At 33.9% G+C, this 26183-nt stretch overlaps 1 protein-coding gene across 2 annotated transcripts in view; it reads right to left on the reverse strand.

Moving 5' to 3' along the window:
• Positions 1–26183, reverse strand: part of MAP4K3 (mitogen-activated protein kinase kinase kinase kinase 3) — a 158973-nt gene that overhangs the window by 7865 nt on the left and 124925 nt on the right. For both annotated transcript variants that reach the window (XM_045549454.1, XM_045549453.1), the window contains 13 exons: positions 24971–25013; positions 22768–22927; positions 21793–21905; positions 18708–18749; positions 14518–14602; positions 12578–12657; positions 10737–10797; positions 10538–10655; positions 7624–7682; positions 6717–6820; positions 2482–2653; positions 656–724; positions 485–577 (listed from right to left, as the gene is read on the reverse strand). In XM_045549454.1, the coding sequence (XP_045405410.1) occupies positions 485–577; positions 656–724; positions 2482–2653; positions 6717–6820; positions 7624–7682; positions 10538–10655; positions 10737–10797; positions 12578–12657; positions 14518–14602; positions 18708–18749; positions 21793–21905; positions 22768–22927; positions 24971–25013 (1199 nt within the window). The remainder of the gene's footprint in view (positions 1–484; positions 578–655; positions 725–2481; positions 2654–6716; positions 6821–7623; positions 7683–10537; positions 10656–10736; positions 10798–12577; positions 12658–14517; positions 14603–18707; positions 18750–21792; positions 21906–22767; positions 22928–24970; positions 25014–26183) is intronic.

Genomic DNA, 26183 nt, shown 5'->3' on the forward strand with positions numbered 1-26183 from the left:
TGTAACCTTGAACTCCTGGGCTCAAGCCATCCTCCCACTTCAGCCTCCGAGTAGCTAGGACTACAGGTATGAGCTATCACATCCAGCTAAGTTTTTAAAAAAGTTTTTTTGTAGAGATGGGGTCTCACTATGTTGCCCAGGCTGGTCTCAAACAGCTATCCTCAAATGGTTCTCCTGCCTCTGCCTCCCAAAGTGCTGTGATTATAGGTGTAAGCCACTGTGCCCAGCTGAGAAATGATATTTAACTTGTTTCTTTCGAAAATGCCAAATCTTCAAGGAAGATAACATTATTTCCACTATAGTTATTAAACTACTTTGGAGAATGTATAAAAGTAAAGGCTGATAGTGACCTCATCATATTCATTATAGCATATATTTTTTAAAAAATGAGTCCTTAATTATATCAATCTATAATTTCAGACAATTATCAGATAAATTATTTTAAGCAGTTCATAACGCAAAGAAATATAAAACTTTGACTTACCTATTGATTCAATCTGGAAATCAAAGGTGAGTTCTGATGATAATTTTCTACTGGATTTTAATCTTCCTTGGAGATTTACAATTTTTATACAACCTAGGGGGAGAAAAGTCACTCAGAAATGAAGATAAAAGATGCCTTATTAAAATGAGACATTCATAAATAAAAACTTACAGTCCAAGCATACAAGAATGGTATCTCTCTCCAGTTGGGTTACATGAGTAACATTTGTCTGTGGGGTATCTACAACATAAAAAAAGGTCAGTAAACTTACAGAAAACTGTAGTACTTAAAGCATAAAGACATTTAAGAAAAAGAATTTTGATGGTAATGGTATTTCAAATGGATATAAATTTTTACAACACATACATAGTGGTTGAGCCAGACTACTTGGGTTCAAATCCTGATGCAAGTACTAACCCAGGTAACTGCTCAACATGGTAAATGTTAGCTATTGTCAACACTATTGGTGATGTGGAACCCATGGATATGAAAGGCTGACTGTACTGTAAAACAAGCAGCTCTTCCTTTTTTAAAAAATCAGCTTTGGCCGGGCGTGGTGGCTCATGCCTGTAATCCTAGCACTCTGGGAGGTCGAGGCGGGTGGATCGCTTGGTCAGGAGTTCGAGAGCAGCCTGAGCAAGAGCGAGACTCCGTCTCTACTAAAAATAGAAAGAAATTACATGGACAACTAAAAATATATATACAAAAAATCATCTGGGCGTGGTGGCACATGCCTGTAGTCCCAGCTACTCGGGAGGCTGAGGCAGTAGGATCGCTTAAGCCCAGGAGTTTGAGGTTGCTGTGAGCTAGGCTGACCCCACGGCACTCACTCTAGCCCGGGCAACAAAGTGAGACTCTGTCTCAAAAAAAAAAAAAAAAAAAAAAAAAAAAATCAGCTTTGCTATTAGCCTGAGATTTGTGTATATATGTAGTTCTCACACTATGGTCCATGTATCAACATCATCAGCATCAGTTAGGAATTTACAGAAATGAAAATTCTTAGGTCTCATTCGAGATCTACTAAATGAAAAACTCTGGGGTGGGGGGGGCTACGTTTTAACAAGTCTCCCAGTGATTCTGATGCATGATCAAGTTTGGGCATCACTGGTATGTATTAAATACTCAATGATCCCTTTACCAACACTCCTAGTAAAGTGACTGAATGTCATTAAAAAGGAAAAACTATCTGATGGTTTTCAGGGAGGCAGGGCAACTGGAGCTATATAATATGCAAATTTTCAGGGACATACCATTTAAAATTACATAAAATACCTGAAAAGTCTGAGAATCATGAAATTTTTAAGTGCCCATGCTTTGTTTTAAATATTTCCCACGTTAATATACTTTAATATGTTTTAAATGTTTCCTATGTTAATGTTCATTTCCTAGATTTTGTTTTGTATTAATAAACATCAAAACAGATGTATACAAAATTCTCTAAAAAATGTGAAACATATAAAATGAAAATTATCAAAATATTAAAAATATTAGAGTATACATAAACTTATTTTTTTTTTTAGAAAAAGTACTTTAACTGGTATTCAACTGGTCATATTAATGTAATTATTTCCAAGTAATGCAGATGTGACTTCAAGGGTTACCTTATACACCTTTGAGATAAACTGTGTTATATAAAATGTCATACGTTTTTCAAAAATCATAAAATGACTTAGGTGTATAACTCATTTTATAGTAAGAGATACTGCAAAATTGTTTATTAATATACACCCAATGCAGGACATTGAGGATCAGATCCTTATCATATTCATTATTAAATATAAAAACTGGTGTATGTGCTCCCAATGTACATGCTTGGCCAAATTGTTTTAAATGTACCAAATGAGTTAGCTATTTTAAAGAAAGTCATCTTCTCTTCGTCCAGTTTAATCACAGTTATTGAAGACTGGCTTTTTATGCAGTTTTTGCTTAATAAAAGACATTGTAAACTTATTACTTATAAAACCAGTATATGCATAACTTCATAAAAAATCACAAACCTGATTCTGTAAACCATGAAGAGGTAGAATTTGGATTGACAGTCTCAAATCGAACCACCTGGTTGAAGTCTCGCCCTCTGCTGACACCAACACAAACTAAAGGGTACTCCTGTTCAGGAACTACCAGCATTTCAAACATTCTAAGTGGACATGGTATAGGAAAATCTATGTGCTAGAGAAAGAAACAAAAATACATTAAATGTAGGAAAACAAAAGTCAAATAATTCTATGACAATATGAAAGAATTTGTAGTCTTTTAAAAGTATATAAAATAGCTTTCTACTATAAAGATTGCTTCTTGTCATAGAAATTCAGGGTATGCAGAAAAATCTAAATTATGAAGTATCTTGATAAAGATGGTAGGTTTACCACTTTAAAAGTTTTAAAGGTAAAAATCACATGATTTTAGGATATTAGGGCTGGAAGGGAACTTGTAAGTCACGTGTCCAACCCTCTCTTTTCAGAGTTGGAAACTGAGGTCCAGGAATTGGGTGACTGGCCCAGGGTCCCCCCAGCCTTTCTGGCAGTCTTCTTTTTCTCAATTTGATACATCTTCAGTTATATTCCTCTGCCTTCTTAGCCAATTGAGAAGACATGGATGACAGAAGTGAAATGTTAATTAGTAAGAAAAACTCCTAAGTGTATTTAAAAATTTAGCTTCATATCTCAAGTGATTTTATTAAAAAAATTAAATTACAGTTACAATACAACCAATTTTAGTTTATATAACTTTAAAATTATTTTTATATTGCTACCAAAAGAATAAAACAAATTCATATTTTGAAGGTTTAGAAAAATAGATAGAAAATGGTAACTTCCTTAGTAATCAAGGAATAAAATCACAATGAGATATTACACATATCCACCAAAATGGATAAAATTAAAAAATTAAAATTAAAAAGAATGACAATAACAAGCATCAGGGAGGAGTAAATCAATGCTCACATGTTGGTGGGGGGAGTATAAATTGGTACAACCACATTGGTTAATTACATTATCTATTATTGTCGAAGATACGAATTTCTTATGACTCTGCAATAGTATTCCCAGGCATACATTCTAGAGAACATGAGTACACAGGCACAGTAAACAAAAGTAAAAATGTTCACGGCACCACTGTTCAGAATAACAAAAAACTGGAAATAACCTAAATGCCTGTCAACAGTAGAATGGATAAAATGATGGCATATTCACAGAATAGAAAATTATAGAGGAATGAAAATAAATAACCTATAGCTATAACCAACAACCAGACAAATATAATGTTGCAAAAAAGAAGTCAGACACAAATCAACATACACTTCATGATTCTACTCACATACTGTTGAAAAATTAGGTAATATTAATTCTAATCTTTAGGTATACATGCTTACGTAGTAAAAAGAGAACACTACTAAGTTTGATTTATTTTTTTAACCTGGCAACTTGTAAATTCTAAAGAAAATAAAAAGTTGCAATGAGGCTACCATAACTGCTAGTTTTAAATAGTTGGAAGATACAACATGGTCCTCATGGCTAGAACCTGAAGATCTGTGTGCCCCTGTTCCTTCCCGGTGGCTGCTAGTGTGCGTCCATCATACAGGCACAGACACGTCTGCATCAACATTTTCCAAACCTCCTTTCTATGAGCTTTCCCATTACCCTGGGGCACATGTTTTGGATAAAATTTGTTACATTTTTAATAAGGTAAAACAATTTTAAAAATTCTCTTTGAAATATGATAACAGCAATAAAGCAGAAAGAAAACAATGCTTGCTTTTTAGAAATTTTTTTGTCAGCATATAAAAAAAACCCAACAGATTTTGACTACTTCTATGTAGCTTCCAACAATAACTAAGCAATGTTGTATACGTTACTAACAGCAGGGGATTTCCATCTAATACCTTTAAATCCAGTTACTATTGGTGATTGTCCTTGAGGGCAGAGACTATATCTTACTCACTTTTATTGCGCCAGTAAGTAGTACTGTGCCTAGTTTGTAGTAAGTACATAGTATCTGCTGGGAAATCTTGAATTTTTAACTTTTATTTATGATGAAAATGTAGTCTAATTAAGCAAAAACTGTCAGAAATGTCATTAAGAGGAAGGAAGAATATAGAAAGCATAAGAATGTTTTTGAACACATCTGATAAAGAGTTATTGTAAAGAAACATCATAAATACTAATTGAAATAATGTCAAATATAGAAATAAAATACACATATAAAAGTCCTGAAGCAGAGAGACACAGAAAGGAAAGTTGGGTTACGATGAAGGGAGGTGGCTAAGGGCATATAGCTCCGGGAGTTTACGGAAAGGGGGAAGACTGAGAAAGTCTTGAAGGAGATCTGCAAGCAGGACTGTGCTATAAGTCTCCTACTCAGAATGCTGGTTAAGAGGCCTCACTAGTCAGAGCCAGGCCAAGTGCCCTGGTGCTGTCCACTTGGAAAAGAGAAGCCATGAGTGGGTAATTTTTAGGCTTTCCATGTCTTCAAAATATGTATTTCCTACTCCATGCTCTTGATACCTAAAATTCCTTTAATAAAGGGTCTTTCATTACATATATTAGGATACATGGCTTAACACATCAGCTAACATGTAAAATTCATTCATACCGGAGTTTAGTCAATCAGTATATGTGAATAACAGATATGATGAAACTTTGTCATTTTGATAGAGGTTAGGAATGAAAGGAACAGGAAGGACATATCTAAAATAGACTAAGAAGAAAAAGAAAGAAGATAGGGAAGGAAGGAGCTGCAGGAAAGTCCTACTATGTAGACTTTACCACTCCATCTAGGATAAGGCATCCTTTTGCAGACAGGCAAGAACAAAGAGGAGCAGAGAACAAAACAATTTTTGCCATAAAAAGGCTATATTCAGTAGCTCTGCTTTAGAAAATTTATAAGGCTATTTTCCCCTCAGCTTTTGATTTAAAGAATTTTTTTTATTTTTTTTATTTTTATTTTTATTTTTTTTTATTTTTTATTTTTTTTGAGACAGAGTCTCACTTTGTTGCCCGGGCTAGAGTGAGTGCCATGGCATCAGCCTAGCTCACAGCAACCTCAGACTCCTGGGCTTAAGCGATCCTACTGCTTCAGCCTCCCGAGTAGCTGGGACTACAGGCATGAGCCACCATGCCCGGCTAATTTTCTTTGTATATATATTTTTAGTTGGCCAGACAATTTCTTTCTATTTTTGGTAGAGACGGGGTCTCACTCTTGCTCAGGCTGGTCTCGAACTCCTGACCTCAAGCGATCCACCCGCCTCGGCCTCCCAGAGCTAGGATTACAGGCGTGAGCCACCGCGCCCGGCCTCTGATTTAAAGAATTTTTGTTTCAGTGAATTTATTTGTGAAATTACTATTACTTCAATAGGTTTCAAATTTTTAAAACTATTTTTTCATCTCTAGTCCTAGTTAATCTTGATGTTAATACTGATATGAAAACTAAAATTAGATTTTTCAGTCACACATAAGATTTTAAATAACAGGAAGTCAATACTTTAAACATCCTAATTTAATATTATAAAATTTAGAAAGAATTTCACTCCAGTTATATTTGGACTCCAATTTCTACTTAGAGATCAAACGTGCATGAAATAAGATTACTTAATTCATACACAGTAGCAAAGAAAACAGTTTTTAAAAATTCATTTGGTATTTCCATGGTGTAAACTGAGCCTGCACTTCATACATTTTAAAAGTTAGTTTTTCCTCAAAATGTGGATTATAGCTGAGTAATATTAAATATTTTAAAGGTCATTCATTAATTAAAGATTCTTGAGAAACTTAAGAAAAACAATTATCCATGGAAAGACATGGGCAGATTAACAGGTAGGCATATAATCAAAACAAATCAATTCTTCCTTATTGTGGTCATCCCTTGTCTTCTCAGACCAAACCAAGGTGTAGATTGTTTCTCTGCTGTGATGGAGCAGGATCAACCAGAGAGTATATTCAAAACATTTCACTGATGTTTTAGCACCTCCTGGTTTTGACATCTGGCTGTGTATGTGAGACACTCTGTATCCAGCTCCCTACTGCCATACCCCTGAACTATTTCTCTAAACTCTTTCAAAATTTTTATCAGGCCAACTGAGTTCCTTATAATTGGCCAGTTTTTCACATCCTGCCATGTAATCCGATATCATTAAATTTACTTGAGAATTAACTGAAAAAATGTTTTTCTAAAGAAAATAGAACTTGCCAATTGAGCTTTTGTACTAAGAACGTGATAGGTTGACTTTCATGCTTACCTTAATTAACATAAATTTCTGCATTGGTTCAACCCATTCTAATAGGACGATGCTAGTCTGAAGTGCCCCACATAGGTATTTATGGCCTGTGTATGGATTTCTTACTGTTAAGGCAAAAAAGAAACATGAGTTCTCTGACAATAATACAAAGTCCTTACAATAATAATTGCATACTCAAAACAAAAACAAAAGCTAGATGTCAGTTCAATTTCTTAATTAGATAGCAAGGTGAAAAAGAAATTCTGTTTCAGGTAATAGGAGGAAATGCCCTCAACACTTGCACAGGATTTTTATTTGTATGCACAAATGAAACTGCTGGTTGTAATGGTGTTGAGAGCTAGGAAGGAGGACTTGAGCAAGTCGTATGTTAACAGGGAAATTAGCTGAGCAGCAACATCCTGAAAAAAGGGTCAAACTAAATTTGGGGAGAAGTAGTCAAATTGATAGGATACAACACATTTAGGTGGTTCACTGGGTGCTTTTGGTAGTAATATTCAGAGGCAATAATGCTTTGTTTCTAAAAATAAAACACTTGTCCATCTCCCTCCGTTCTATGTTACGGTCACTAGGGAACACTATAGACAGTAATCAAACCTTAAAATACAGGTTTAAAAACAATAAAATTGAATTGCCTCAGATTTTGTACTATTCTTCTGGTTAAGATATGAAGTAAATATATTTGAAAGAGAGATAAAAAAATTAAACTGTAAAAAGAGCAATAGTAAAATCCATAAACTTCACATAGATTTGAAATATTTAAATGGGAGAAGGGAGGTAAACAGCAAAATCACCCAGCCAAAGCAAACAAAAGAAAAATCTGGCACCTTTCTCCTCCTGTAGCCTCATGGGGTTTTCTTAGCCACTCTGCAAAACAGGGGAGCTACATGTTACTGGACAGGTTACTTACCAACACAACACTTCTGGCACCACTTGGTTTCCGGGATTTTTGCCGACACAGAAAATTTCCTAAACATAAAAGAAAATGAGTATATAATACATGCAGGCAAACTCAGTCTATGACAAAGGTGCTGTTACAGATCAGTGGAGAAAGGATTAGATCAAAAATTGGTGCCGACAGAACAGGTCACATGTTAAAAGTAAGACTAAATTGGATTGCTTTCTCATGTCCTCCAAGCAATTCCAAATGGATTAAGGATTTAAATATGAAAAAAAATGCAAAAAGAACAAATCATACAGGAAAATACCTATAAACTTTAATTGACATTTTTTCCCACTGATGCATCTCTAGCACCTCAAATTGCAGTTGGCATTCAATTTGTTGAATTAATAAGTTTGGTCTATGAAAAGATATTTTTAGCACTCACAATAAATTTAAGCCATATAAAAAGTTGTCTTACCACTACAACAATTTAAGAACTTCTTTTATTTAGACATCTTTATTTCTCTACTCAGGAAAACTAGTATACAGATTTTCTGTAAAAGGGACTTCAGGAGTTCCACAGACATCTGATTCAAATTTAATAGGTAAAAATCCATTTTGAATTATTTTTTAAAGCTATAATTTAAAAAATACACATACACTCAAGTGTCATTTATAATGAAAGTTAAAATAATGGAGGCTGCTAGTGCATCAAGTTGTGTGAACCTCAAACATCTCCGTTTCTGTATACATATTTAAACTTCTTTTATATATGTAAATATGCCAAAGATTAATCAGTGCTCTGTATTGGTCAATTTTAAAATTAAAGTTGTATAATTTTACATAAAATTGTACAGCACATATGTGACATTCACTGTAATTCCAAACAAGCTCAGAATAATCTTCTTGGTGGATCTTTCTGTCACCATACAATTGACAAGAGAGTAATAACCAAGCATATATAACACTATGGTACTGTAATTTAACCTTTAATATGTTTTATATATTGACTTTATATTCATGAAAAGCTATAATTATAGCTAATATATACTGAGCCTTACTATGTGCCATGCATTTTACATGTTCTGTGTCGTGTGGTCCCCCCAACAATACTATGAGATAGTCATAGCTTAGAAATCTGAGGCTTAGATTTTTGCTCAAGATCTTACAGTTAGCAATTTAGAGAGAAAAAACCCTCTTCTAGTGTCAGTCTACCTGACTCCAATTTTCATAGTGATTCAACTTTGAGAAAAATCTACTGCTTCTCTTCACGCTTCTGTGCCAATTTAAATGAAGAGTATTCTGAGTTTGAAAGGTAAGATGTTAAAAACTGTGAATCAAAATGTTCTTGATACCATGACCTCTAAACAATGACAGAAATTATTCAGATGCTGAGGCACTGAACGACTACAATGGCAATCTAGAATATCCTGTGTTTAAATTTCTGGTTAAAGTACCTCATTGCTCCCTTGACTAATTTATATTAGGAAAAGTTTTACCTTTCAATTTATAATTATCTAATTATAATTAGACTTGTAATTTTAAAATACTCCTTTCATATACATTGGAGTTTCATGTAGCTTAAAACAAAAATTCCTCACACCCTTAACCAAACTGCTTAGACATAAAATCATACTATATGGAGACTCCTTAAAGGAAGAGGCAATATCTTATTCAATTTTGACTCATCTATACATGGGATACTTCATGCACATCTGGTATATTCAGTAAAATTTGGAAGAATTGAACATGACTAGAAACAAATAAGCTAAAAAACTCTCTAATAAAAAGATATTAAAACATGAATGCATTAGAGTTTATGTGCCTTATATTCCTTGAAGGTACTTTATGTATATTTTATATGTACTTGAAAGCTTGGTGGTCAGTTTCCATGCCCATAGGAATTTACGATTATCAAGTTAGAAAGTTGGATGGAGAAGTGCTGTTAAGTAGGCAGACAAACAGTAGCACAAAGTGGCAGCTGGGAGAAAGAGAGGGGCAGATAAACCATGTGGGAAAAAAGTAAGTCCCCAACCCAGTTCTTGAGACTAGTTACAGGAGCCACATCCTTAACTCAAACTATAGATATAATATAATAAATCAAGTTCATAATCACAATTCTGAGTATTCAGGCAAAGATTAAATTATATATAATCCATTTTAAGAAAACAGAAAAACATGTAGTATTTTTTTAAATGATTTTCATCAAAAGGTTAATTTTTAAAAAGATTCTGTATACAAGGGGCAAATCTTAGCTATAATGTAAACTCAGCAATTGAGAACAATAGTCTCAAGGTACTTGAAAGCTCAGGTTTTACATTAGTTGCTTTATAACAAATACTAAACAGAAAGAATGGCTATATTATAAAGTCTTTATAAAATACAATTCACACAAGACTTAGAAGACCTTTTAGTCAACAAATATGGTCCAATATTATAATGAACAAAAGGAAGAATATAGCATAATAAAAAATTCTTGAAAGTAGAAAAGCAAAACCCTCAACTTCTAAGTAATTATTTCCTAATGCAAAAAGATTCAATAAGTCATTTTGATTTTCTAGGTTTATAAACTGTACTTTCAGATAAATTTTACAGTTAACACAAACACATAAGTCAAAAGCAAAGACACTATATGTGATGTAAAATTATGGCAAATTACAGAAAAAAATTAGCTTTTATCTTGCAGAAACACAGAATTAAAACTTCAGAGAGAAAAATGTGTGATGTAATTGCAAACGATAAAGTAGGAAAATTTTAGAACAAGAGTGTGATCAATAAACACTTATTAAAATATATTACTTATGATTTTTTCATTACACATGATTTCTCTTAACTGAAACTGAGTATTTTTACTTTCTGTAGCTTAAGTATTCATTAGAATTAATTATTAACATGCTATCTCTTAGGATGAAAACATAATTAAATGTGCATGTGCCCTTACCTTGGCAGTATTCTGTCGGGGAGTTTGTGTGCTGGAATAGCAACAGGTAACTTTTGCATTTGTCTTGCGTAATCAAAAAGCCCTGGTAAATTATGGGAATAAAGCTGAGAAGCTTTACCTGTAGAGAAAAATAAGTATCACATAAAAACTAATAACAAACAGTAACAATTATAAGTTACTTAAAAACTAAAATACATACCAGATATTGATAGCAAGCAATTGTTCATTACATACAACCATGTACACCTTCGAGGGAATAACTGATAAAGAAAAACCAAAACACAGTTTACAAAGAATAATATATAAACAGCAATGTAAATATGTACATATTAACCATGTATAAAAGAAAATTAGTTGCATCCTACAGGCACCCCAAACTCAATGTTACCAAACTGAATGCATCCCTGTTCCCCTCAAACTGACTTCTCCTTCTGTATACTACACTCTACCTATTGGTGCCGTCACGTACCCCATCACTCAAGTTGGAAACCTGAAGTTATTTTAACTTAGACCTCCTCAACCTCCATGTTGAGTTGGTCATTCAATTTGGCCAATTTTAACTCTTTCATCCTTCTCTTTTCTCTATAGGAACATACAACTGGGAGTGAGTAAGATGAAGTATTAATAGTTAAGGGCATGGAATCTGAAGCCAGCTTGCCTGGGTTCATATCCCAGTTCAACTACTTAATAGCTGTGGGATCTTTGGTGAGTTACTAATCCTTTCTTTGTTTCAGTTTTCTCATCTGTGAAATGGGAATAATAATGGTATCTACCTCTTGAGAGAATTCATGAAAATTAAGTAATAATGTAAGCATTTAAAAACAGTGTCTGAAAAAAAAAAAAAAAAAAATTAGCCGGGCATGGTGGCTCATGCCTGTAGTCCCAGCTACTCGGGAGGCTGAGGCAGTAGGATTGCTTAAGCCCAGGAGTCTGAGGTTGCTGTGAGCTAGGCTGATGCCACGGCACTCACTCTAGCCCGGGCAACAAAGTGAGACTCTGTCTCAAAAAAAAAAAAAAAAAAAAAAAAAAAAAAACCGTGTCTGGCCCATAGTAAGCTTTATATAGGCATTAACTATTAATACCATCATTACTATTATCATTTTGCAGGTTTTTTAGTGTTTCTAGCTCCTGGATACTAAATGACAAAATCTTCCCCCAGTCATCGTGACAACCAAAAACGTCCGCATACGGCAGCAGAGGGGTAGAGAAATGGGGAATGTCTACTAATGGTTATGGAATTTCTTCCTTGGGTGACGAAAATGTTCTAAAATCAATTTTGGTGATGGCTGCAAAACTCTGTAAACATACTAAAACCACTGGATTGTACATTTTAAATGGGTGAATTGTATTATACGTGAATTACATCTGAAGAAAGCTGCCTAAAAAAATGTCCCCACGTAATTACAAACTCCATCTTTTTCTGTTCTTTTTACCTCTGGCCTGAATCAATACTTCTTGTCTTATCTTCCACCACACTGCAAACAAGTATTTCTAAAACACAGGTCTGAATTTCAGCATTGTACACCAAACTCTGGGGCTTGGCTTCCGTCTACCTAGCCAGGTCTACCCAGCGTTACTGTTCTACATTCCAGTCAAATTGTCCAGTCATTGTTCCCCATACCTGCCAAGCTATTTCACAACTCTATGCCGTCATATTTACCCTCTTTCTGTTAGGCTGGGAAACTTCTACCATCATCAGTTAAGTTTCCTTTCAAATGCCCCTCCTTTTTATCTCCCCCCAAGAGGTGCTGGTGACATCCACCTCTGTGGCCTATACCTCGCACTCATTCCTGGCATGACATCTAACTCTGAGTGTTGTAGTTACTGGTTTCTATGTCTGTTTTCCCTATTAGATCATGAGTGTCTCAAGGGTAAGGACTACTCCTGGGAACCTGTCTTCAGGATCTGGTAAGTAGGACAGATTTCATGAAGATTTCATGAATAAGAGAAGCAGCAAATCATAAAACTGAAACTTATTTCTGGTTTAGTGTCTACTTATAACAATTCAAAAATAAAAAAAAAATTTATAAAATAACATACTTGTTCCATAGACGTTTCATGAAGTTCATTAAGATTCAGAGTATAAATCCCTTCTTCAGCACCAAATATCAAGTACTGATCTGAAATAAAAATAATTCACTGATTGATATTGATAAATAAATACTTTTAAAAAGGATTTATACAATGTAAAATTCAGTAAATATGTGTTAATATATAAAAAAGAATTACTGAGATTTATAAGCAGTAAAAACTTGTTTTTAATTTTAATACAAAAATGTTAGACACTCTAATAAATTGAGTTATATGTAAATATTATCCTCAAAGCAGTGAAGAGAAAGTTTTATGTAAGGGAGGTTTTCTCAAGACTGGTATGCTAGACTCTTCACTCTTCAGAGGTAAGAACTGGCAGAGAATCTGCAGCTCCTTTTCCTAAAGCCCACTTAAGAGAGGATCATGTACAACTGACATACAGAACGTAAATCAAGAACAGCTGATACAGACTCAGAATATTTTTACATAGTATTTTTTTTTCAGGGTTATTACTATAAGCATTATAATTAAAACAAACAAAACAAAACACAACCACCAGGATCTGACTACTGCCTGTTAAGAAGTTAAAAACTTGGATACCTGCTAGGGTACTCAGTATCTTCTAGAACTATGGTCCCCAAACCCTGGGCTGGACCGGTACTGGTCTGTGGCCTGTTAGGAACCAGGCTGCACAGCAGGAGACGAGCAGCAGGTGAGTGAGTGAGGGTTCATCTGTACTTACGGCTGCTCCCCATCACTGGCATCATGGCATAAGCCCCGCCTCCTGTCAGATCAGCAGTGGCAATAGATTGTCATAGGAGTGCGAAGCCTACTGTAAACTGCACATGTGCGGGATCTAGGTTGCGGCTCCTTATGAGAATCTAATGTTTCATGATTTGAGGTGGAGCTGAGGCGGTGATACTAGTGCTGGGGAGCAGCTACAAATACAGATTACCATTAGCAGAGAGGTTTGACTGCACAATAAATGTAATATGCTTGAAACATCCCCAAACCATCCCCCCTGCCAGTCTGTGGAAAAGCTGTTCCATGAAACTGGTCCCTGGTGCCAAAAAGGTTGCGGACTGCTGTTCTAGAAGATATTAAAAGCCTAACCATGGTCCTGTCTGATCTGTTTATAAGATAAAGGTCAAGAACTTCTCCAGACTAAATGGAAGCATGTTGAGAACAACATCGAATGTCAAGAGCATATCTAAATTCACCAGCATTTAAGATTAGTACTGGCAGATTAATGGCATGAGATTTGCGGTCAGACAGAACAGGGTTTAAACTGAAGCTCTCTACCACCAATTGACTACGAAACAATGAACCTCTCTATGTGTCAGTTTCCCCAGCTATGAAATAAAACTACCTACCACGGATTTTCAGAAGATTTAGTAAGAATGTGTGTGTGTGTATACATACGTATAAATATTCACATATGTCTCTGTGTATCTTACATAGATAGATATTAAGATACAGATATATAGTGAAAGGACACACAGTTCTTGGTCAGTACCTAATAACAACTATTTTGATTATGACCCCTTTTGAGATAAGAAATTCTCCAAAGTGGTCACTAAACCCGGCGGAGGGGGGTGGAATCCTCAGTAGCTAAATTCCTTCAGTAATGGGTATGTCAAAAAAATAAATAAATAAAGATATTAAAGCCTTGTACAGCAACAGAAGGAAGAGTTCTGGAGGATGTCAGGGTGGCACTGAGCATATGGCATCACTGTACTGACACAGTGACTATACAGTGGAATTTTAATGTCACGTGTCACCTGAAAGACTGGTAATTGCACACAGAAACATATTTACCTGAAAATTTAAGAAAAATTATAATAAAACTTTTTTTTCAGAAACATTCAGAAAATGAATAAAATCAAATACTTTCATGGCTCTGGTTGAAAGAAAAATTAGGAAGGTAACAAATAATAATACAATACTACCTCTTGTATCTGGGTTTATCCATGATGTTGCACAGTGAATTTTCAAGGGACACCCATTAAAAACCTTTGAAAAACATGCACCCATCTAGAAAAACAAAGAATAACCAATATGAAACAGTGATAAATAACAGTCTTTAATATGATATATATAATGTAATTATTTTCTATTTTGATGTGGGAGACTATAGAGGGTACATTGAAATTATGATCTTCACATTTACAGAAATAAATGTATCACAGTCATTTGCCTAACAGTGGTACCACAATGATTTTACTCGAGAAAAAGAGAAAAAAAATTCAGTCATATTTTATTTTTTCTATCTTTTCAGCTAAACAAAGCAATAACAGCAACCAATTCTACACAGTAATTTGCTTATCAGAGTATCACTCACAAGTCTCGTATCAAGAGCAATACAATATTCCCTAGTAAAAGGGAAATCATAATCTCTACAGAGGTAGAAATTTTTCTTGTTTTGTTTCATGAGCCTAAAAATGGTATTAATCACTGAATTTTACATTACAAAGTAAAAGAGTATGATTGATTTGAAAATCAAAATTCATTTCTTTTTTCTTTTTCTCTCTCTCTTTTTTTTTTTGAGACAGGGTCTCATTCTGTTGCCTGGGCTAGATTGTAGTGGCATCATCATAGCTCACTGCAACTTCAAACTCCTGGGCTCAAGTGATCCTCCTGTCAGCCTCCTGAGTAGCTGGGACTACAGGCACATGCCACCACATCCGGCTAATTTTTTCTATTTTTAGTAGAGACAGGATCTCGCTCTTGCTCAGGCTGGGATTTGAAATTCATATATGTGCTTCATCCTCAAAACAGACTGTTTTTTTTTAAACTAAGCAATCTGATTGTTTACCCAGAAAGATTCATTAAAGAGCTTTACTCTTTGGTGTTAATATTAATTTATCAATCCTATTAACAAATCCTTTGGATAATAAATACTTTATAATGAAATATAGTATTACTCATTTGAACTTTAGGTTCTATCTTCAAAGAGCAAAATGTTAACTTTGAAATTATTGTTTTGGTTAAATACTCCCAGTACAAGAAAGCTTACTCATGTAATCACTTTCACTATTGAGGGAAAAACTCTACAAAAACATCTGGTTAGAGGAAATTTCTGTATTTGCCCTGTTGTCCTAAATTAGTATTGTGCATCATTTTATATCAGGAGTATTTTATTCACAAACATGGAGGTAACATGTTGAGAGAACACATTGACTACACGACTGTAATTGATTAAAATATTAACACAATCAGAACAAGAACCTTAAAATTTCCTTTCAAGGATAGAAATCTACCAATTTTTTTTTTTTAAGATTTTAGTACCAAAAAAGAACAACTTAGCCTAATATCATCAGGTGGTAGGACATAAATAAAAACATGTTTTTACAACATAGGGCAGAAATGGTATCACTTAATCCTAACAATTACCTTTTAAGATGGTTATTGAAATTTGAATTTAAGGTACTGCTAATCCCTAGAAACCCAAATGACAAAATGAAGAACAAATAATCAAGCCAGTTTCCAGCCTTAAGCTAATGTGTATAGCTGGATCCTATCTGGCATTTCATGGTTAGCAGTTTTTCCCATCAAATTGCATACGTGAGGTGAGAGTTTTATCTTATAGCAAAATAGGAAGTTTGTCTTATTATATGTATTTCTAAGTATATATATATATGCTATATAATATATACTTTATAAGTTAGTATCAAAATAATTCTTAAATATTTATAATATAATTTAACACATTAACTGCCATGTGAGTTGTATTTAACTCATGCTAGTTTTGAGCCCGGGGCCTTGTGAAGCACATGTAACTCACATGTTTCTTTACCTTGGGAGCCATGTGGTGCACAGGCAACTCACGCTGCCATGCTGTAGCATACATGTTATGTGATGGGTGGCCCCCTGGGTAAAACCCTGCAGTTGGTTCATGAAAATCTTACTTATTGATGTTCTTATTGTTACAGTTAATATTGGCAATTTCATTGCCTATAACTCATGCACAGAAAACAATAAAAATCAAATTTTTCATTAAATTAGAAAGGACTGTTTTGTTTTTTATGCTATTTTCATAATAACACTGTGGCCCCAAAGAAAATATATTTTTTTCTAGTGTGGCAATGTGTTAAATATAAGTTATAATATAAAGTATATGTACTTTATAATATTAAGTATAATTTATACTTTATATGCTATACTAATTAAAAAGTAGAGTTAAAAAGTAAAAAAGCTAAAAGGTAGAGTTGGGAGGTCAAACACTAGAAAAACTAATCACATCTTCTAAAGTAGTGCTACATAAGGATTTTTTTTCTTTTTAATTTCAAAATATTAAGGGAGTACAAATTTTTTTTGTTACACGGATACCTTGTATAATGCTTAAGTTAGGGCTATTAGTGTGCCCGCAACCAGAATAGTGTTCATTGTACCCAACAGCTAAGTTTTATCCCTCCCCCCTTCCTGGCTTCCAATGTGCTTTACATCTCTTCGTGCCCATGGTTTAGCTCCCAATTATTAGTGAGTACATGTGGTGTTTGTTTTTCCATTCCTGAGCTACTTCACTTAGGATAATGGTCTCCAGTTCCACCCAAGTTACTGCAAAAGATGTTATTTCATTTCTTTTTATGGCCGAGTAGTATTCCATGGTATACATATACTACATTTTTTCTATCCACTCATGAATTCCTGGGCACTTAGGCTGATTCCACATCTTTGAAACTGTGAATTGTGCTGTGATAAACATCTGAGTACCAAAAACATCGTTTTTGGTATGACTTTCCTTCTAGAGGGACTGCTAGATTGAGTCCACATTTATTTCTTCGAGGAATCTCCACAGAGATTTTCCACAGAGGTTATACTAATATGCAGTCCCACCGACACTGTGCAAGTGTTCCTTTACCTCTGCATCCATGCCAGCATCTACTTTTTTGACTTTTTAATCATGGCCATTCAGACAGGGGAAAGTACATCTCAATGTGATTTTAATTTGTATTTCCCTGATTATTATTGATGTTGAGCATTTTTTCATATGTTTGCTGGCCATTTGTCTATCTTCTTTTGAAAAACTTCTGTTCATGTTTTCTGCCCACTTTTTAATGGGGTTGTTTGTGTTTTTTGTTATTATTGGTCAAAGGACACAAAAATTCAGCTAGAGAGGGAGAATAAGTTCAAGAGGTGACTACAGTAAATAACAATATATTGTATACCTAAAAATCACCAAGTGAGTAGATTTTAACAAAAAAATAAGTATGTGAGATAATGCATATATTAAATGGTTTGATTTAGTCATTCTACAACATATACATATACCAAAAGATCAGGCTGTATACCAAAATTATACACAATTTTTGTCAATTAAAAAAATAAAAAAAGAGAAAAAGAAAGACATCATGGTCTAATTTAAAACAAAAAACCCCAGCTGGGTGCAGTGGCTCCCGCCTGTAATCCCAGCACTTTGGGAGGCTGAGGCGGGAGGGTCACTTGAGGCCAGTAGTTTGAGACCAGCCTGGGTAAAATAGCAAGATCCCATCTATACAAAAATTAAAAAATTAGCTGGGCGTGGTAGCACATGCTCGAGCCCAGGAATTGGTGCTTATAGTAAGCTATGATTGGGCAACTGAATTCCAGTCTGAATAGAGCGAGATCCTGTTTCTATACGAACAAACAAAACAACCCAGACTATAATACAGGACATCTAAATTATGGCTAGAGTGGAGTGGAATTTTGCGATCTGGGTGACTAAGATCTTTGGGTCTCAGTTTTACTCATGGGGAAAGAAAAGGTTGGGCCAGATGTTCCTTCAATGCTCCTCCTTGTTCTAAAATTCCATGGTTTTGATCCCTGAAAACACATCAGAAAAAAAGTCATATCTACATTTTGTGTTTCCTAGTATGTTCATGGGCCTCTTTCACATTTCTTCAAAAGCAGCTGCAAATAAGATTATTAACAAATGTTGGAATCGAGGAGCTTTAAAATGTATCATTTACCATAATTTTATTTTGAAAAGCTACTTTTAAGATATAATCAAATAATATTTCAAGTAGCAATCTCATAGATTTTTTTCAAAAATAATGAAAGTTCTTACAGACAAAAAATCTAACCAAAGATATACATTCAAGCAATTATATGTCATTGTACTTAGTTTGAAAACTTAGCCTATTTGATATTTAGTACTTACATGCACTTTAGGTGTTGGGGGAAGACCATTACTAATAGGCTTCTAGAAAAAGAACACATACATGATTACACATTTTTTGCTACTGCTTTGTATAATAATACTGTATTTCAAACATACTTATCCAAATAAAATACACGAATACATTTTGTTTGTAAAACAAAACATTATAGGTAAGGCTGAAGTTTCCCATAAGGCTTTCACAGTGTACTTATTTCTAGTATTTGTTCCCCAAAAACCAGTTTGGTGTGTAACCTTCCAAATCTTTCTCTAGGCAATTAGATAGACGTACTTATATTATTTGTATAGCTTTCCACACTTTTTGGGTATATATTTACATACACACCCCCATAGAAAATACTGTTTTTCTGTGTGTTTTAAGACATAAAACATATGCACTGTTTATCTTCTTGTCTTCTGCTTTAAAACCGAGTTTTTGACAGCATTCCGTATCAGCCATACAGACCTATTTCATTTAACTGCAGCATAGTATGAATATAACATACCTTATTTAGATATTCCATAAATGTTATTGGATATTTATTTTCAATATTTTAATATAATAACAATGCTGAAATGAATGCCTCTGCGTATACCTTCTTAGGCAGTGTGTGAATGTTTTTTTTTCAGTGTATACTGTGGGAAGTGAAACTACTGGTACATGGAGTCTGAACTTTCCATTTTAGCAGATACTGACTGCCAGACTGCCTTTCCGACTGTGCGTATCACACGTCACATGTACCAGCAATGGATGAGAGTTCCTGGTTCCTTATAATCTCACAGCAATATTAGCAAGCTGATCGGTAACACATTTTTCATGTGTTTCTCATTAATTTGTATGCCTCTTTCGCTAGGAAGGCTGGGAATCTTTTAGAAAACTGTCTATTTGGTATCTGTACTTCTTCCTCTGTGTATTGTCTTTTCCCCTTTCTTATTGAATTTTTTTCATATCTATTTGTCGGAGTTTTTAAAATATATTCTAGATTTGAATACTTTGTTATACACATAACAAATATTTCTCCTAGTCTGTAGATTATCTTAACCATGTTTACAACATGTTTTATTGATTAAAGTTTTAAATTTTGATGAATTCAAGTATATTAATCCTTGGTCAGAGTATACAGACAATTATAAGGAAAGCAAACGTAGCACATTTGCTCACCCACAGTATCTTTAAGAATGGCAGATATTTTTCCAAAGGGCCACATTCCTGAGTATATGAACCATTCCCTTGAGAGGGAAGCTCTTTGGGTTATATTCAGACATGAATTTTATGAAAGTCTAGATTTCTTTCAAAGTTAATAACAGCATTTTCAGAAATGACATTATAATTTTCTCCTCAATCTGACATAAATCAGAATCATTTAAACAATGAGATAAAAGCAAACAAAAAACCCTGTTAATTGATTTCATATGTATGACACAAAAATATGGAAATGACATTCTAAAATTAAGATCATATATTTTACTTTGTAGATACATTTTTGAGGATGTATAACATGTTACTGCCAACAATTTCTGACAACTTTTTATTCCATTTGGCAAGTAACTTATGTACTTTTTTCTAGTATTTGTCCCCATAAATTTCTAGTATTTGACATTCTTAAATTTCCTGATGTCATCTATCTTAGCGAAACATTTTTAGTTAGGGAGCTCTGAATATTGTAACTCTCAGATTTAACTTAAGCATTAATTAAATTGGGTGTAAATAATTTCAAGAATTACAGCAAAAACTGTAAGCATGCTTCAGTATACCACAGATACTGCTTATCCTATGATAGAACTGTTGAAATATTTATCTCAGAATTACTGAGACTGTTAGTTCCTTAAGTAAAGTAGCAGAAAGAGTTAAAAATGACTACATAAAAAAATGCTTACATCTCCCAAAGGCAATTATATGTGTTACAGTCATTGAGCTGCATTTTTGTACTATTACATTAGCAGGGCTGCTAAAATTTAAACTGGTTAAAGCAAAAAGACACTACTCAGTTGGACAGAACCTCATAAAACCCATTCCTGAAGGAGATTTTACACTTTTGTTAAAAATGTCTTAAATTTCACAAATTACAATGAACCCCAGTCACATGCCTCAATTGAACTTTAAAAAACAGTATGTCACATTCTATAGCAAAATCTTTTTAAAAAGTTAAATATAGTACAAAAGCCTCTAGTGATGTGCTGACTGCACAAGCCACAGCACATAAACTAAATATATTACAAATTTCTATAAAAGTAACAAATATTAATATATAAAAAAGTCAAAAAAATATTTTCATCTCATTGACATTTGTTGAAGTATTAGGGATTTTAATTATTTTTTGCCATTGTTTCAAATTCTATGATGATAGATGAATATCTTGCAGTGATCAGAATTCTTTACAAATGTTTAAAAAATTTCATCTCTTAGGATTCCCGGTAAGTAACATCTGTGTTTTAATAGTTATGTCATAGTGTTTTACTTAACATTTGCCCCAGGAGTAGTTCCTAAAGCTAATTTTACCTTTCTTGAAGTGACATAGATGCTAGATTTTCTCCCCTTGTTAGCTGTTTTCTTTGCTTAAGAGCAGCAATATCAATATAATTATGTAATCTATAGCTAGAAATTTGTCTTAAAGTAGAAGCTATAACTTTCTTTATCTATGTCCTTCTTTCCGTAACTTCTTGAGACTGTAAGAGAAACTTTTAAGTATCAATTCTCTGAGATTCCCTTTGACGCTGGACATCGTTAAAAAAAAAAAAAAAAGAATCAATTCTCATCAATGAGGATAATAATAGGTATTTTGCAAACAATAACAAGAATACTAAGCATTTATCAGTATGCAGAAGACCATGTTTTATATTATAATATGCTATATAACTAATTGGTTTAAATAATTTAAACACCAGAATGCATCATTCAAGTAGCAAAGCTACTTTTTTCCAAGATTTAAATAATCTCTTCATCATTATAATTAATGCACTAAAATAGCAATATAATATAATAAAATATACGATTGCTATGGTTTTGCTCATTACAAGTATGAAATGAACTTAATAGTGAAAGAGGAGGAAACAAATATAAGTAGAGGCTATGAATATCAATACCTACTGGTACATCTTTCTTTTCTTTCTTTGAAAGGTTTGTGCCTCTATGTTCATTCTGTTGTTGATATAATGAGCCATCTCGTTCACCATTTAGCTGGAAGGAACTCACTCCATTTCCTTTAATAAGATATGTTTAAGTATATTGAAAAATGATTAATTTTCATGAAAATTTTCACTCAGAAAATTATAAAGTACAAAAGAAATATATTAACTCTGAGATAGTTTCATTACCATTGGATCACCCAATCAGAATATTCAGTACTAAAGTAAAAAGTCATATATATGTTCTTCTACTTATACCTCTATTTCTGGCACATTAGGCAAATTTAAATTCAAGTTGTACCTAAGTACATGCATTTATTTGCATTAAAAAACCAAAAAAGGAATACTGAATTCATAGCTACTTTCAGAAAAGGGTGATTTATATTATGCTATCCAAGAAACTTTAGTTGCTCTTTTTTGAATTTGTTCTTTTGATAAGACAAAGGAAACTTTACAGTGTTAAAACAGTACCTTCCAGTATTTGGAGGCAAAAACCTAGCAAATAATGACAATCATTTTTCTAAAAGTGATTAAATGAAATAAAATAAAGGAGTTAGACTAAGTACACTCTTGTTTTCTAAAACAGCAGTAGCCTAGAACCCAAACACATTTTCCTCGTTTGTTTAGAGTTTAATTTCTACTGCCTCTACACAGCAGCTAAATGATGAATGGGCATAAACCAGTCTCCAGAACAGGGAAGGCTAAATATGAAATGAGGAACGAGGGGCAAAGAGCTCAGACTGGGTCATAGGGAATCCTGTCATAAAGACACTGAACCATGAGGCAAAAGGAAGAAAACATCTCCATAGCCATTGCTTTCCTTCTCTCCTCCCTCAAAGGAATTTCAAATACTCTCTTAAAAGAAAGATTTCCTCCATTTCCCCCCCACATAGTATGAAAACCTGGTAACACATTTGCTGTCACCCTCCCCCATTACCTAAGGCAACAGGCTTTTGTGGGGGTAATCTGGGAGGTGGTGGTCTAGGTGGAACGTGGGATGGTTTTGCTGGGCTCCCTGATGTGGGACATCTCTTGATTGTTCCTTGATTATCATCCTCAGTAGAATGAGTTTCCTGTGGTATGAAGATGGACTTAGGCTACAATAATACAGAAAAAGAGACCAAAAATTAAACATGAAATTACCTTCCTGAAGTATATGTTATCATATAGCAGAGGCTTTCAAACTGTGTTTACCGCACATGAATTTCAAGGTTATTCAACTATCTGGTTCAGATTATCTTAATGTATTATTTAAAATATATTCTAAAAGTGAACACGAAAATGTGTAAATTTCTCAGGTTTTGCTGCTGTGCCAAAAATGGGGAGGGGCCTCTAAGTTTTTTTTTTAAAGAAATAAGGTCTCACTCTGTTGCCCAGGCTGGGGTGTAGTGGCATGATCATAGCTCACTGCAGCCTTGAATTCTTGGGCTCAAGCAACCCACCTGCCTTAACTTCCCAAGCAGTTAGTTGGGACTAGGCATGTGACACCACACCTAGCTAATTTTTTAAAAAAAATTTCTGTAGAGACAAGGTCTTGCTATGTTGCCCAGGCTGGTGTCAAATTCCTAGCCTCAAGTGATCCTCTCACCTTGGCCTTCCAAAGTTTTGGGATTACAAGTGTGAGCCACTGCCTGGCCAATGTCCTTCTATTAATTCCTCACAAGCCTTACCACTTAGACCAGACAAATAAAAATATTCTAGTCTTTCTTATCGCCTCCAATTTAAAGGATTCTCTTTTTATTGTAAATATTCAAGCTAATCAAAGTTCAGCTCCTTATCAAGGCTAATAAACTCTCTCCTGGACTCAATGTTGTTTATGTTATAAATGCTTAATCTTTCAGACTAGGGGTAGAAGACAACAATTAAAATTTATCATATTGGAGAATACAAACACAATATGCCTGAGAAACTTTTTTGTGCAGACAATGGAAAAATCTCCAGTTGGCTAAAGGTTTGGAGAATTTATAAATTATAAACGTGGCCGGGTGCGGTGGCTCACGCCTGTAATCCTAGCACTCTGGGAGGCCAAGGCGGGTGGATCGCTCGAGCTCAGGAGTTCGAGACCAGCCTGAGCAACAGCAAGACCCCGTCTCTACTAAAAATAGAAAGAAATTATCTGGCCAACTAAAATCTATATAGAAAAAATTAGCCGGGCATGGTGGCGCATGCCTGTAGTCCCAGCTACTCGGGAGGCTGAGGCAGTAGGATTGCTTAAGCCCAGGAGTTTGAGGTTGCTGTGAGCTAGGCTGACGCCACGGCACTCACTCTAACCAGGGCAACAAAGCGACACTTTGTCTCAAAAAAAAAAAAAAAAAAATATTATAAATGTGTTCCTTATTGGGAAGATTGCTCAACACTTATTTCTTTGAAGTTCAGATCTCTCTACTTCCGTTAACATAAAACTAAACAAGCAAGTACAGCATTACTTACTTGTGTGAATCAGGATTTACTCAATAGTATAAAATGAAAATAAAATAAACTGGATGCCAAGGCTGATAAGACTCCAACTCTGATTTATTATACCCAGATTTTACATCTTAAAACAGCTCATTTTATAATTAAAATCTGCTATGCATATGAACCTATAAAATTAAATTTATATTATCACTACCTGTAGTAACTTATTGTACTCTTAAAAAATCCCATCAGTGCAAATTATTTTATGATCATTTTGGTTGGAAAAATACTTTTGTTAAAATTTTTTTGAAAATTACTACTACCCTATTTTGTATTTTTCATTTAAAATTATCTTCTGAAAATTAAATATTTATGACGATAAATCACTATCCTTTACCCATTCTTAGAAATCAGTATTAGTAGATTGCAGATTTTGAGGAAAAAAAAAATCTTCCAGAAATCTGAGTTTTCTAACCCAAGTAAAATAACACTAACCTATTAATACAATCATTTTCGGCATATAAATTTCTAGAACTTGTTACTTAGAATGAACACTGAAGGTCAATGTTGAAGACAAATAAAAATAATCAAAATCAGCTACTTAAATCTTAGTTTAGCAACTTCATGATTTTTCTTTGTGGATTGCAAATGAAAAGCTAGAATAACTATCAAGGCAGTATTAAGGAGGCAGAACAATAATGCACATACACACACAATTCAAATTAAAAAATAAATTTGTCTACCTTCGGTGGCAAAGGAGGTGGAACTTTTGCTTTCATGGTTGAACTAAAAACACAAGAGTTTAGAATCAGAATTATTCATTTTACAAATGAATCGATTATTAAAATATAATTTCTTCAAAGATATGGAAAAAACTCTATAAAAATAAGTACCATTTTCTAAGATTATGAGTTTTTTCCAAAATATCTTGTGAAATGCTCAAGTTATGTTGAATGAGGTTTTTTTTTTGTTGTTGTTGTTGTTGTTAAGACAGGGTCTTGCTCTGTTACCTGGGCTAGAGTGCAGTGGAGTCATCATAGCTCACTACAACCTTAAACTTCCAGGCTCAAATGATCCTGAATGAGGTATTATTTTGAAGTAACTGGGAAATGGAGGACATTTTAAGTGAAATAGGCCAGAAACAGAAAGACAAATACTGCATGATCTCACTCATAAGTGCAATCTAAAAAAATGGATCTCATAGAGGTAAAAAATAAAGGATACTAGAGACTAGGAAGAGTACAGGGAAGGGAGGAATAGGGAAAGATTTATATTACAGTTAGGTGCAAGGAATAAGTTCTAGTATTTATACCACTGTAGGATGACTACAGTTAACGACAATATGTTATTTAGATTCAAATAGCTAGAAGGAGGCTATTGAATCCCCTCAATACAAAGAAATGATAAATATTTGAGATGATGGATACGCTAATTACCCCGATCTGATCACTATACATTATATGTATCAAAACATCACTATACACCACATGAATATGTACAATTATTATCTGTCAATTTAAAAAATTAAATTAAAAAAGCAAGTAGATATGTTTGCTTGGTTTCAAATACTATATTGTAATTAAAATTGGAAAAGATAATTATAATTCTAGTTTATATCAATTGAAGGGTAAAAAATTAACTTAAGAATATAAGCAATACCTGGCTTAGGAAAATATGATATAATATAAAATATGTGAGCTTCATTTTTTCTTCTGTAAGAAAGGAAATATCTTTGATGAAGCTCATTAAACATTATGTCTGTGCTGTATAAAATTACAGGCAGAATTTGATTGAAGCTAAGATTCATTACAACTCAGGATTAATTTTAGAAATAGAAAGAATTAAAAGATGATAAAACCTAAACTTCTCAGATGAGGATATTGAGGCCTGGAGAGGTTTTATATGACCTTATGCGAGGTCACAGAGTAGTGAGATGGAAAGGAAAACCTATGCCTC

The sequence above is a fragment of the Lemur catta genome, chromosome 4 (genome assembly GCF_020740605.2).
Source record: "Lemur catta isolate mLemCat1 chromosome 4, mLemCat1.pri, whole genome shotgun sequence".
In the NCBI taxonomy this organism is placed as follows: domain Eukaryota; kingdom Metazoa; phylum Chordata; class Mammalia; order Primates; family Lemuridae; genus Lemur; species Lemur catta.